This window comes from Lissotriton vulgaris, unplaced genomic scaffold, assembly GCF_964263255.1.
Source record: "Lissotriton vulgaris unplaced genomic scaffold, aLisVul1.2 SCAFFOLD_504, whole genome shotgun sequence".
NCBI lineage: Eukaryota > Metazoa > Chordata > Amphibia > Caudata > Salamandridae > Lissotriton > Lissotriton vulgaris.
The window spans coordinates 760,191-774,657 of record NW_028244312.1 but is presented as its reverse complement, the minus strand read 5'-3'; the positions used below and the strand labels follow the sequence as shown (position 1 = coordinate 774,657).

Genomic DNA, 14,467 nt, shown 5'->3' with positions numbered 1-14,467 from the left:
GCTGATTGGACTGTTAAAGTGCTCATGACATATTGAACCAATTGTCTGTGTATTTTAATTAATTGTTTCAGCTGTACTAAGAGTTCTCTATCTGACAATTCTTCAATGTCAGGATGAGGTGTATAGCTGGCTAGTACCGGCCATATAGCTCCTGGTCTACCTAGTGGACCTAGCCTGGTAATGTGATTTTAATGTTTTAGGGCGCCATTAAACCAGAGCTGATGCTCCTGGTAAGTTAGTGGAATTTCAATGCCCTCAAAAGGAACATATTCCTCTGGAGGTTAGTCTGCTTTGTAGTAGTGGAACTCTTTTGTTACTGGATTTGCTTGTGGAAAAGTAATCCAAGAGTAGAATACCTCTGTCTGCCGATATTCGTGTGCCTCTATCACAAATATGACTTTACCACCTCCCGATGATATCCCATTTTCTATAAGTTTTATAGTTATGGTTTTTCTTACATTTGCCGGGATGTCTCTAGCATCCGGGTCTGTTTCTGGAAAGGTTGTGTTATCTAACACTCTTTGAGCTGCTATTCTATCTCTCTCCCTTTCGTCATCACTCATTTTTATTTACTGAGAGTTCTGCAGAGCAAGTTTCAAGGAGACAAAGATTAGGTGCACAATATTTTCGGAACACTGTATCCTTCAACGTTGAATAAACTAACAACTAATACAAAGGATTCTCGTCCTACTTAGTTTTGGCGGATATTATGCCCTTTCACCCACTCCAGACGTCTATTGGAGTTTTTACGGGAATGAGGGGTCTGTGTGAAAAGCATGACTGAGTTACTCTAATATCTAGCGTTAAATTATCGCCTTACCAAACGTTGGGCGCCATGTAGTGTAGTTCCTATATTCCCAATAGGCTCTGCACATTGGAATAATATATCCTCTAGCTTAGACGCAGGCGTGATATCCCCTGGGTCTCTACCGAATATATTAGACTTAATTGTGAGTGCCAGCTAGCTCAGAGGTCACTAGAAACTTTCTCAAATTCACAATAAGGGATTAGTTTCTGACAACCCCATAAACATGACAACTTTGTTTCCTATTATTAAGAAAGCAATCTCTAGAGTCGCGGAACAAATAGATAGCTAATTCACTTAGTCAATCGTGCATGCTTCGTTTCACCAGAGCGGCTGAGAAATTAGAGAGATGGGCGTTTTCAATAAAAGAGGTTATTTATTGAACAGTCTTCTTTCTCAAGCATTGAAAACGAACTGCTACAATAGAAACAAACTGCTACAATAGTAAAGCTTACTATGAAGTACAATGCATATAATACGAACAGTATTATAAAATAGTACTGTAAAAGCATGATATGATTGTTAAGCCATAAAGTGCATAAAAGGTATAAAATGTATAAAATACATACAGTAATAAAGGATGACTAAAAGTACTCAACTGGTGCTTCTGAAATACGCCTACCCAGTGTACCTAACCTATGTCTAGTACGAGGGAGGGAGTATAAGACGAGGAGTTTAAGTCTAGGGTTTCTTTTGCCAGGAATCTAATTCTAAGAATTCTCTAAGAGGGCTAAGCAGCTCCGTACCTTTGGTTTCAGAATGAAGGAGGTCTTGTATCTCGTTCTCTGGACTCGATTTCCCAGGTACCCGCAAGGGTAAACTGGAAACACTGGAACTGGATTCCTCAGCAAGGAGAAATGGCAGAGTCTTGCAGTGTGTCTGCTGGAGGGTCGGCTTTCCTCGGCACTTGCTGCTGCAGGGCATCGGGCAAGTAGATAGTCGATCTGCTCCAAACCACTGTGTGTTTGATTGGGCAAATCAAGGCATATTTATACTTTGAAGGTGCCGAGTTTGATGCATGTTTGGACGTAATAACGTCACTCAAAGGCTTAATTCTAGGAAAATGCCGAGAGTTCTAGGAGAACTTAATATTCAAGCAGGGGGAAGTCCCGTGCTGCTGAAGGCGGGTTTTTCCAAGAAAACGTTGTTAATTCTTGGAGCTTAGTGAAAGTATCCCTGCCGTATTTGGGCTGTATGGTTTGGGCCAAATATGGTAATGATTTGTATGCCTTTATAAAGATATGATACAATAGACCTATATAAGGGCATAAATCAGGATTTTTATATTAGGGTCCTAGATTCATTTACAACAAATGCACACACTGCGAAGGCCTTGATTCCTAGATTATTGAACAGAAGCCACATCCAGCCAGCCTAGAAACGTATGCCAAGTGGAAAGTCAGGGGTTTCAGGCAGATGTCTTCGAATTCGAGTCTGGCCAAATTAACACCTTTATTTACTGCACCTCCAGGGCTTTTACACTGGAGGCGACAAATGCTTTCCTAGTATTTTTTTCCCAAGGGATTGATGCTAAAGTCATTGACTCCAGGTTTGCTCCCTGGAGCTGGAGATCACCGCTTCCTTCTGGCAGATCCAGTATAAACCACTGATGCAATGTAAGGATACAATGTAGCCGCTGTACACCGCTCCACACCGGTCTCCATCAGCAGAGCCTGTGACACTGAACCTGTAAAATTAATGACATTAACGTGAGGCGGAGGCTGTCAATCATAGTAATATCGACTCTTATTATAGAACATTCGGCTGACAGACATAACATGTAAAAATGGTTTGTTGACTACTTTTGTAACAAAAAGCTGCGGCCTGTATATGTTTCAAGATATCTGAAGATGGGCGCATGTTCCCCTAAACAGGGTAACAGCTACACCCAGAAGCCAGGGATAACCAACCAGTTTCAGCCAGTTACACTATCATGACAGTTGACACATTTTTCCATGTTGGTAGGATCCAATGTTAGCAATCCTGGCTTCATTTACACAAGTCATTGTTATGTGGTGTATTAGTGTGAGTAGTTTTATTTTTTAAAAATCTACAACACCCACAATGCAACTATTTATGAAATGGAAGCACTGGCAGCCATTTACCATTTGGCTCCCCTGCACACTAATGGCTGCCCTCTGGATCACCAGTGTCATTATTTGTAACCTTTTGCAGTGCACATGCACCTTCAGTTACAGTGCTGGCTGCTCAGCTCCAGAGTGTGTGTGAATCTGCTCAGAATTAGCTAGAAATATATGCAACCTTCTCTTCCCCAGGGTATTTCAGGTGCACGGGGCAAACTTCTCTATGTTACTGATCCAGCGCAACACCTAATCAGGGATCATTACTCAATAACATCACAAATATTTGGCCCATACACACTCACCCATCTCCTTGATGCGCAGGGGGACAGGTTTTAATGACAACGTTCAGTTATTTTCCTTTCCAGGCTCATATCTGACAATTCATAACTGAACCTTTATATCAACTCTCTTTCCTCTAGTCGATGGACCATTAGTTGAGCAGTTGATGGTAATAATAGTACTACCTAACTATCTAGTTAGATAAATATTCACAGACTCTTGGTAAGATAAATAAAGTTTATCTCAACAAATAATGTAAAATTAATGCTCATCACAAACAGGTTACAGAGTAAACAAAGAGAATTTCACAAAGGGAGAGCAAAGACATCAGCCAACGCAAACAATATCATACTCATCAATGAACTATTTGCATATAAAGGTGTGGATATGTGGAGAGACATAAGTTTCAGAGACAAAAATACATTTGCAAATGATTATGATTGATTGATTGATTGATTATCGGATTTGTAGAGCGCACAAATGCCCTTGGGAGTCTTGGCACTAAAAAATGCCTTAAGACTGCCGGAAGTGGGAGAAGAAGGTACGACAGAGGTGCCGGGGACTATGTTAAAAAGATCCAAGTATTTAAGGTCTTTCGGAAAGATAGCAGTGATGGGCTGTTTTTTATTGCTACTGGTATCTGATTCCAGGTCTTAGCTGTGTGCAGAAAGAAGCTTTTCCCCCCGCATCTTAGTTGTTTAAATCTGGGGGTCTTGAGTAGCATAGCACTGCTAGACCTGGAGGTCCTAGACGGGTTGTTTTTCAGACAATGGGGGCCTGAACCATGCAAGGCCTTATATGCCAAGCACGCTGACTTAAATTGAATTCTCTTTTCCATTGTAAGCCAGTGGAGACTGCTCATTCTGTGGGCCACCGGCTCAAATCTGGGTATGTCCAGAACTAGCCTGGCTGCAGCGCTCTGGAGGCGCTGGAGTTTAAGTAGTAACTGTTTTTGAAGCCCTGAATACAGCGCATTTCCATAGTCCGTTTTAGATAATGCCAACATAGTTACAAGAGTTCTCCTGGTATCTAAAGGGATAAATGGCAGCAGCTTTCTTATCAGCTTCAAAGTGTGCCATACAGAGGAGGTGAGTTTATTAATCTGGGCCTTGAAATTTAGTTTGGAGTCAAACATTGAAGAATACATGTCGGAATCCTCCCTCTTTGTTAGCGCTTTGCACATAGTTATATGGTTGTTAGCATGATCTGCATATATCCTTTCATATATTATATATGTAGGCATTTATTTGTGTATTTCCTTAGGAGCATTTTAGCATTTTCCCTTTGTATTAGTGAACTAGGCCAAAAACCATGCAGACACCATTTTGTTGGCCATGTCCTATTCTGAGCTGTAGTCACGTGTTCTTTCTGCTCAGCAGACAGTATCCCTTCATTTGAGTTACCAAAATGCAGCTGAAAGTGAACTGTTCTCTCTGTGTCCTGACACTCAAGGTCGCATCTGGCTCTGAGTACGATAAGCACATTCCGAGAGGCGCCGTGCTTGCCCTCTCAAACGTTAGGCAGAAGGGAGTCAATTTCTCTGACCTTGCTATAATGAATAGAGCTATTCTGGACCAGCTTTGTGTGCCGTATGAGGTCTTTCCTATGAGCCACCTGTACCAACTTGTATTTTTCCTTGCTAGGGTAACAGCTTGTAGGATGTGAAAGTATATATACTTTTCCTTGACTGTGCGCCAGCAGTCTTCTCTGTGGACCCGAAGGGAGAGGGTCGGAGAGACTCCTCTATAGGGTACTTTGTATAATAAATGATTGACCCTTCTTCACTGCCAACTGACTGGTTATTTGGTAATAGTTATTGGGCTATTGGTAAGTGTTGCCCTTTATGTTATTTTGTGGTACTTCAACATGAACCCCAAGTTCCTTACGTTGTCCACTGGTGATGGACAGCAGCCCAGACTGTCAGGCCACCAATCCGGTGACCAGATGCTATGTTCAGCTCCCAGCAGCATGACCTCTGACTTATCACCGTTTAGTTTTAGGCAATTTGATTGCATCCAGCGGCTAACCTGGCCCATACATGTTCTAAAACTGTCTGCTGTCTTGCCTGTGTTGTTCGAGATGGACACCACTATTTGGGTGTCGTCAGCGTAGGATATAGAGAGAAAACCACAGTTCCTAATGATGTTTGCTAATGGGGCAACATATATATTAAAGAGGGTAGGGCTTAGTGACGAGCCCCGTGGTACCCCCCAGGGGGTTTTAAAGGATTTTGCTGAAAATTCCCCAAACTGAACCGTGAAAGATCTCTCTCCTAGAAAGGAGGCCATTAATGCAACTGCGGATGCATGCAGACCTATTTCTTCTAGACGGGTCAGGAGTATGCTATGATTGCCGGTGTCGAAGGCTGCCGACAAATTTAACAGGATCAAGGCAGCCTTCCCACCTGCGTCCAGCACACTCCTGATCTCTTCTGCCGCCATAATCAGAGTGGTTTCTGTCCCATGTTCCTCCCGGAACCCGTATTGTGAAATATCTAATGCCTGAGAGGCCCTAATGAACCCGGAAAGCTGTGCATTCAAATGCTGTTCTAAAATTTTAGCCGGGAAGGGCATTCTCGATATTGGTCTGTAATTAGCAGGGACCGACGAGTCCAGGTTGGGCTTCTTCAGTAGTGGCCGTACAGAAGCTGCTTTCCATGCCTTCGAGAAGCAGTTTGCCCGTATTATTTTGACGAAGAGCAGCCGGAGTTGATTGCTGAGCAACTCTGGGATTATGTGCAGGACTCTGGGTGGACATGGGTCCATTGGGCCCCCTGACTTGGTTTTCAGAATAAGTTGACATATCTGTTCTGCGGGCGGGGCTGAGAACTGAAAGTTTGCATTAATCAATTCTGAGCCCCTATTTAGGCAAGGCTGTCTATTTCCTGTTAAATGGTTATTACTGTTAAGGGTATTGATAGATTCATAAATGAGTTTCACTTTATCAATGAAGAACTGTCCTAGCTCGTTGCACAGACCTAAGCTACCTTCTATGTGTTTAGACGCTGGGTCTGTGAGTTTTTTGACAGTGGCAAATAGTACCTTACTTGAGTTTTTGGCCTCCTCCATTTTTTTTCAAAAATAGGCCGATTTTTTTTCCACTATAAGTTTCTTGTAAGTTGATAGTGACCTGCAGTAATCTACTTTCTCGTTGTCCTTATAGCTGCGTCTCCACCTCCTTTCAGCCCATTTACATTTTTGTTTTTGTACTCTTAGTTTCTCTGAAAACCAAGGCTCTGAGATGTTTTTCCTCTTAGAGTTTTTCTTTTTAATGGGTGCGACTGAGAGAACCGCCCCTTTGATCCAGTTGTTTACTTGGTCTGTGACTGTATTACTATCGCGGTCTAGCTCTAGAACAGTTGCACTGAGTTGTTCGTGTAGTTTGGGTATATCAATTTTGTCCCCATCCTGATAGGTGAAAAGCCTACCCTGGGGGACCCTTGAGGTTTTTGTGTATTCTATAACTAGGGTAAATTTAACAACTTTGTGGTCCGACCTTGGGACAGGGATAACTTCCCCTATTTTAATGTTGGGATTGGAGGAAAAGATCCCGTCCAGGGTGTGACCAGCAGAGTGTGTTCCTTGATGAACTAGTTGGGTCAGGCCAAAACTTGTAATGTACGAATCATGGAGATATACTAACCGAAAGGATCAGAGAAATACCACACCCCTGGCCAAGGAGGTAGTGGGGGTCCCCTGAAATAGAGTCATAGAACGAAGATTTCAGGATACAGGAACAGGACAGGGACAGGATCAGCTAGACCTCTCTGCAAACCGATGGACAGCAACGATCTACCGTATATCTCTCCCTCTCTTCCTCAGCCGATCTCCTCTCCACTAAACCACATGCCCAAAGGCACCCCAGTTATATCCTAAAACCTACATGTCCAACCCACAAAAGTTGAAACATTTGACAAAACTTGTCCTCCCATTGGTTGGTCAAATCACATCCATAATTTCTACAGTCTTTTGTTCATTTGACGTTCTCATTACGTAGTTCTACAAGTACATTTACATGTAACATTTTTATCGTTCCCATGAGTTTTTCTTCCGCTGCGTCTGCGAAAGAAGTATATACACTGACTTTGGGTCCCACTGCCAGTCTTGTCTCTTGGCAGGCAAACAATGTTTTTTTCATAGCTGATCGGCCTTGGACACTTGCACTTCTTCTGCAGCGCTCAGCATTTCTGTATAATTTATTTGATTTTTCATGCTTCTCTTTCCAGCCCAACTATCATGTCAATTTAGGGAAAAGGCAGGCCCATTCAGCTAACAATGACAAATAAAACATAGGCATTTATTAATGACTTGAAATGCATTTTTCACTGTGTACCACCCACCTTTGCACTATCCCATGTTAATATTTTTCTTAGCAAAGCTTTAACCTGTTGACCACGGCGCAAATTCTGTCGTGGTGCGGGCATTTTAATCAGTGGGTGGGGTTTGGATGGCCATCGGCCGTTCCCAGCACATGCCCACCGTCATGTGGGATGGCCGTGGGCCGTCCTCAGCATGGAACAGGTTAAGCAAAAGCGGCATTATTTTTATTTCTTAAAGCCAAATGCACGATGCGAAATGTGGCTTAGTCATGCATTAGTTTTGTTTTTTTCGGAGCAAAATATAAAATGCAGCCTAGTTCTTTCATGCATTAGTTCACATTGGGGCACACATGCGCAAAGCGGTTTTCCCGTGTGTTTATGTGATTTTTACTTTAGTTACCACTGCACACTGTTAGTAAACATTACGTGGGTGTCAATTCGAGCGGGTATTTTTTGCAAAACCCTGCTCTATCAATCCCCCCTTTGATGGAATTTTTGAGCCATCACAAAATATCCATCATACCAAGTGCCATCTTTATTTTATCTAAAGTTCAGTATTCTTTTCTCTTTTCATCATCTCTTAATCTAAATCTTTCATCTTGTCATAGTAGTTTCCTTTCATATCTTCTAGTTCTATCTCATCTCTTTTCCTCTTTCTTGCTCTTCGTTTGTAATTTGAGTCTGTTATCTCTTTTCTTCCATATCTACACTTGCAACATTTATATATTGTTATTATTACTAAGGCTACTACAGCTACTGAAATTATTGACATTATTATTTTTCCTAATAAGCTAATTCTGGAAGTAGAAAACTATTTACTCACAGAGGAGAAACTCTTACCAAGTCTCTCCCAGTTGGGTCAAATCTACATGTAATCTTCATGTAATTTCATAATATTCTTAATATATACCTCAAAACCTTTACTTTTGTCCGGAATATGAGTGCAGCAGTGTTGAATTTTCAACATGCCACAGACTCCACGCTCTTTTGCCAATAAGATATTAAGTGCAAGTCGATTTTGTAAAACCATTGATCTGATCGCAATCATTTTGGTATCAATCATTAGGAAACCAACAGCAGTAGCTGTTGATAAACGATCAACCACTGTGGAGAATTTTTTAATTTTATGTGGATTTAGAACGACTCCAACTGATGGTATCATCATCAAAGATGTCACCTATTATTTCTGAGAAAGTCGCTTGTTTCTTATTTGTTAGTCCTTGTTTTATTTCATTGATTCTGTTATTACTTCTATCTATATGATACATTTTTAGAAAAACTATTCCAGAATAACAGCTACCATACCAATGTGCAGGAAACCTATAATAGGCTTTCTTACCACACACATAATAGACTCCTTGGAAAACATGATCATTTTTACCCTTTAATCCCCATCCTCCAGTAATTTGGAAAGTATGCTCACACTCACTAGTACCAATGAAATAATTGTTATAGTTAGTTTTTAGTCTAAGCAAACGGATGTTCCCTTTTTGATACCAATCCATGGACATTGCAGCGTATGTCTAGCCTTTTTCATAATTTCCCTCTCTAAAAGCCCATGGCGGTACTTGTAACTTCTGTTTAGCAGCTTTTCTTTGGAAACGTTATCGTCTTTCTTCTACCGCATCTATGAACACCTTTTCTTCAACCCGCAAACTAAATGTTAGATTATGTTTGTAAGCATATTCTACATCTAGTGTTTTGGTAATATGAAATAATTCTCCCATATAATGTGCATGTTTACAATTTAAAACCTTATTCATCTTTTTTTATAACAGGTATTTCTGAAAATACTGAATCTATATTGGAATAATGATATGCAACCTGCCCCGTTACATAGAACAGGCTGGTTAGAACACTACACAACACACCATATGTTGAAGGTAGGTGATGGTAGGCCACCCCCTCTGAGACAGACGAAGGTAATTGCATGCACATGTAACTATCACTCACATTCATCGTGTCAATATACTCATACAATTTAGTAAACACATTTAACGAGAAATCACTAATTAATTCATCATGATGATAAATACTTCCATCTATTTGTTCTATATTAGTATGAGGGGTTTCTTTATTAACATCACTCTCTCTTTCATTTGTTACATCATTAGTGTTGTTCCCCTTATTAGTTACCATTTGAATAGCAGCAATGGGGGATATGTATCAAAAAAGACTTTTGCAATTCTCAAATTGCAATTTTTAGAGAATCACAATTAGAGAATGGCAAAATGCAATGTTTGTAAGATTTGCTAAATATTTTGCGAATCCTACACATTTCTTATTTGCGAATCGCAAATTGAGATTCGCATAAAGGAATACCTTCCCATTTATTCGTATGGGCTAGGAGGCCCATGGGAATGAATGGGAAGACATTCTCAATTTGCGATTACCAATTAGAGAATCGCAAATTGAGAATGCAATGTCAAGGTTGTAAGGGTGCCAAACGGACACCCTGTGGCACCCCTGAAATAAGTATGTGTGCACATGTGGTGCATATACATGCCCTAAGGGCATGTATGTGTGCCACATGGCACAAAAGTGCAATTTTCAAAGAAATCGCAAATTTGTGATTCCTTAAGGGCAAATCGCAATTTTTCTGTGCTTCCTACATTGTATTTAAGGAATCGCAACCAGCCCCTGTCCGGTAGTAAGCGAGCGAGCCTGACCTCTACTAGGGTGGTTTGGGGGGCTTCTCCCCCAAGAAAATTTTGAAAACGACAGACCAAAATGGGGACTTTTACTGCACATTTTTCATTACATATTTAATTTTATCAACTTTCAAAGCAAAGTAAATAGTAGATGATGACCTTAAAGAGCACCAGGTTACCCACCCAGTCATATGTATCCATAGAAATTCTTTCAGAGAGCACCACAAATAGACACAAGTATTGAATCAGAGAGAACAAGTAAACGTGAGACAAGTCCCCACATGGTTTAGTGAGCAGGCGCAGTGAGCAACCACTATTAGGGGAAGTTTGGGGGGGTTTAATTTGCCAATTCGGTGTAAGCCAATTTTACCATGTTTGAAAGGAAAGAGCGCAAGCACTTTAGCACTGGTTAGTGGTGGTAAAGTGCACTGAGCCCTAAGAGCCAACAAAATTGGCCTTTTGGATGTAATAAAGCAGATCAAACCAGATTTTAATTTGGAGGAGTCCGAGGCCGACAAAGACTTATCTAACCATGTCTCAGCAGTCAGTATGAACAATATGTATCTAAAAATCATTTTACATGTGCTAATGGCGTTGGAACTTTTTCTGAGTTAGCTTCCTTCTATATCTCCTTTAGGTACCTGAAGAAAAGGATGCAGTTTAGAATGCAGGCAATTATCATCAGTTAGTGTCCTTTCCAAGTTCAATCATGGGATTAATTCCTTGCATTGTTTTTCAGTCCACAAAGAAAATTTGACAGTGTGTCTTAATTTATGTTTTATTACCAGAAAGTGGCAGCCCGATCCCAACATATATTTTGGTGGACTGAAGAACTACTCAGGCACCCTTATAAAGCATATATTTCTGGATCTATGTGTTAAATCTAATGCAAATTACTCATGCCATCCTTGTTAGATCATTATACATCGTTAATACAGTAGTCAGGGTAGAAATAAAGCACCCAACAAAGCTTGAGCATATAATCAGTCCTACCCTCTTACTTGAACCATACTGAAACCTGACCTACTCCCCTTTGCAATAATAGATGTAGTGTTTTTGATTGTTAATGTAACGGTTCCTTCTCCATATAACCTTAAATTGGCAGCTGGAAAGAATATGTACACAAATGGCAACATTCTCAGTTTGAATATTAAGTCTATGAAACCATTTGCCATGTTTTAAAAATCATATCCATGTGACATTGTACTCCAGAACCACCCATCATTCTTAAGACACAGTGCTTTATCACGCAGGACAATTTGTTCCTCCTCTGGCTCCCAATTGTTTTTCTTCTATGCTCTGTGGCTACAATGCCTTAGTACCCAAAGGCTGTGCGAGAATGGCTCTGACAATGTTCACTTGCAAGTCCACGCCTTCCTGCCTATATTTTAACAGAGAGCCTTAATTGTTGTTTATAATACATTTCCTTTCACATCTTCAGTTGCATTTTTGTCAAGCGAGCCCACCAAGTAACTTTATGAAATTTGCATGCAGAATATATGCTTAAGGCTCAAGTCACTTAATTAAGATGTATGCCAATTAAGTTTGAAAGCACAGTATTATTCAATCTTAAATTTAGTGATGGTAATTAAACAATCTTCAGAACTTGAGTTCATTTGCTTCATGGCAGCCACTGGGAGATTTGCTGTTATGAGCTTGGTATTTTAGCACACAACACAATGATTTGAATGGTGTCATTGCTTGTTAGATACAACATGCTGATCTCCACCATGCGTTTTTAGGTGAATTATTATAAGTACCTTATCTCAGAGACTCTGGCTGGTAAGAATGAAAGTCAGTTAGGGGTGGCCACTGGCCAGGAGTAGCAGTTCCCACCCCTGGCTTGCCCTTGGGTACTAGTGATGTGGCACTGCCCTTGTTGGTTTCTCCCCCTGCACCATGGGTAATGAAGAAGGCAGGAGCAGAAATAGAAACTAAGGAGGGGTTTAAAGGGCCTATTAGTCTGTGAAGTGCCCCATACCTGACGACTTTAAAAACTTTTCACTATAAGAGAGAGGAGGAGGAAGGGGCATAAACAAGGAGAGGTATGGCTAACGAGTAGCCTCAGAGCCACACCTCTCTCTCCCCTAAAACTCTAGCAAAAGCTTCAGAGGCAACCACTAATTTCCAAGGAAGGTTGCTTGTAACCCCCTTTATGGATGTCAGCAATGCAGAGCCTCCACACACAAGCAGGACGGCTGCTCTGCGCAAGGGTTTCTAGCTCACCTTGTCTAGCACTATGATAACAGCTCTTCCCCGGGTGACCATGTGAAGGGAGGCAATAGTGTGACACACGCTCACACCGTGTGAGGTAGCTGTTCTAGCTTCCACATCTTGCCCTTGCTGCCCCTGGGCCCTTAAGAGCAAGTAGGACTAGGAGATTGTTGAAAGGCTTGGGCTGGGATCAGAGATCAACTCTGTGATGTCATCAGAAGATTGGTGATGTCATTTCCCTAACACTGCGCCTTCTGTAGAGAACTATGTGCAGCTAATTTGTTACAGATTGGAATCGATGCAAGGCAGACCCACCCTTTTCAGCTTTCTGAGGCCAAAAAACATGAATACTATTCAGCTGGATAATCTGTTCCTTAGACATTGAAAACGAAACATCATAGAACACACAAGAATTGGGTATTATGAAACAGCAAGTCTCTTTTGAAAACTTCTGTCAGATTGCACACTAGGAACTGCATCCACTGTACCGTCACTGTGGCCCGATTGCATCTTTTAGAAGTGAACCATCCGCTGAACACACAAGTGTGCACATTTTAACAGCACAAACTCCTTTCTTGTGAAATCTAACAATTAAAAAAAAAATAGAGGTCACTAACCAACTGAGCCAGCAACAAGGGAACGCACAAATGGCTACCTGAAATGTACACGTTAGCCTAAGTGGCAAGTGCCAGTGGAACAACACCAGTGGCCAGTGGAAAACAAAGCAAAAAGACTCACTCGTATAAAAAAAAAAAAAAAAAAAAAAAAAAAAAACACTAAAAAGCCCTGTTGTCTGCTTAAAATATATTTTTCAGCACAAGCCCCAAGTTGGGGCATGTGCAGAAAAATATATTTTAAGCAGACTTGCTGACCACAACCTTCACCCCAGTTACACCCCCAAGAGTCAAGCAGCACAGCACCACCAAAGGGAGCAGCACACGTATCCTCCCTGCTGGCTCGGAACATTTCAGCTGGCCTGGCCCAACTCGGAGTCGGACACACACACGAAAAACACCTGACGAAAAGAAAACCCATTTATACAGAATCTGACCTGAGATCATGTTTGAGGTCAGTGCTGCAGTGGAAGGAGGAACCAAAAGGCTGCCAGTGCCGTTGCCAGTCCAGCCCTGATCCACACTCAGGGGGCCAGGGCGCTAGAAGTGCTCTGTGCTGCCTGCACAGAAACGGACCGGGGATTAAACATAAAGGTATAGGCCAAGGGCCGGGGACGGGAATTAGTATTTTTTGTAGTTGAATCACTCTTTTAAAAAAATGTACTTGATGTTTAAATAGATAACGTCCTATCCCTGTCTTTTCTTACTGACAGGCTGTGCCTGTTAACCCTAGGACCATTTCCTCAAAGCATCCTCATCACTGTAATAACGAATGTATTTGACGTTGTCATACCTTATTAGAAAGTCAAAGTACGTGCGATGCAGCGGCCACGTTTGCTATTTCATCGCTGTACCTCTGATGCTCCTTCTTGTGAGTTTCACAGGATGCCCAAAAATACCACACAGCACAGAGTGATGGTTCTGTTAATTTGCAGCGCTTTCCCGTGCAGCTCCGATGCACAGGCCGACTTTGCACAGGTACAAGAAGCATATTTTAGCTAATTTAGAGGGCCTCGTCTGAGTCATCGGGGACAGCGCTGCGGGGAGTCTATACCTTTTGTTTAATCTGTCCACCTTTCCATGATGAATCTGATTGCAAATGCAAACGACATCAGTGACTAACTTGCGGGCGGCAGACAGTCGGCAGCAGCTAGAAATAATTAAATTATGGGGTGCCTCTCGTCAACTCATCTCAGACAGTCTCTAACTTAGTACTGGAATGCTCCTCTCGACCTGTGCTCACGGGTCACGCGCACGTTTTATTGCGCAAGCCACAATGCGCATGTCACCACCAGCCACCCCACCCTAAAGAGGGTGAACTGAAGAGACTGCGCCGACGCGGCGGTGGAGACCTGCGCGCTGTGCATGTGCGCGACCCACCCCCTATTAAATGGTGCACAGTTCTTTAATGCATTATTTATGGATTATTGCAGTAGAGAATCCACTCCAGAGATTAATGACAGTTATGCTTTTATTTGCCCATGCACGGAGTGCGGAGCGAG

At 41.8% G+C, this 14,467-nt stretch overlaps 1 protein-coding gene across 1 annotated transcript in view; it reads right to left on the bottom strand.

The window, feature by feature from the left end:
- Positions 1 to 2,341: 2,341 nt before the first annotated feature.
- Positions 2,342 to 14,467, bottom strand: part of LOC147668103 (uncharacterized) — a 414,401-nt gene continuing 402,275 nt past the window's right edge. The window contains exon 9 of the mRNA XM_086948782.1: positions 2,342 to 2,492. Coding sequence (XP_086804908.1) covers positions 2,342 to 2,492 — 151 coding nt within the window. The remainder of the gene's footprint in view (positions 2,493 to 14,467) is intronic.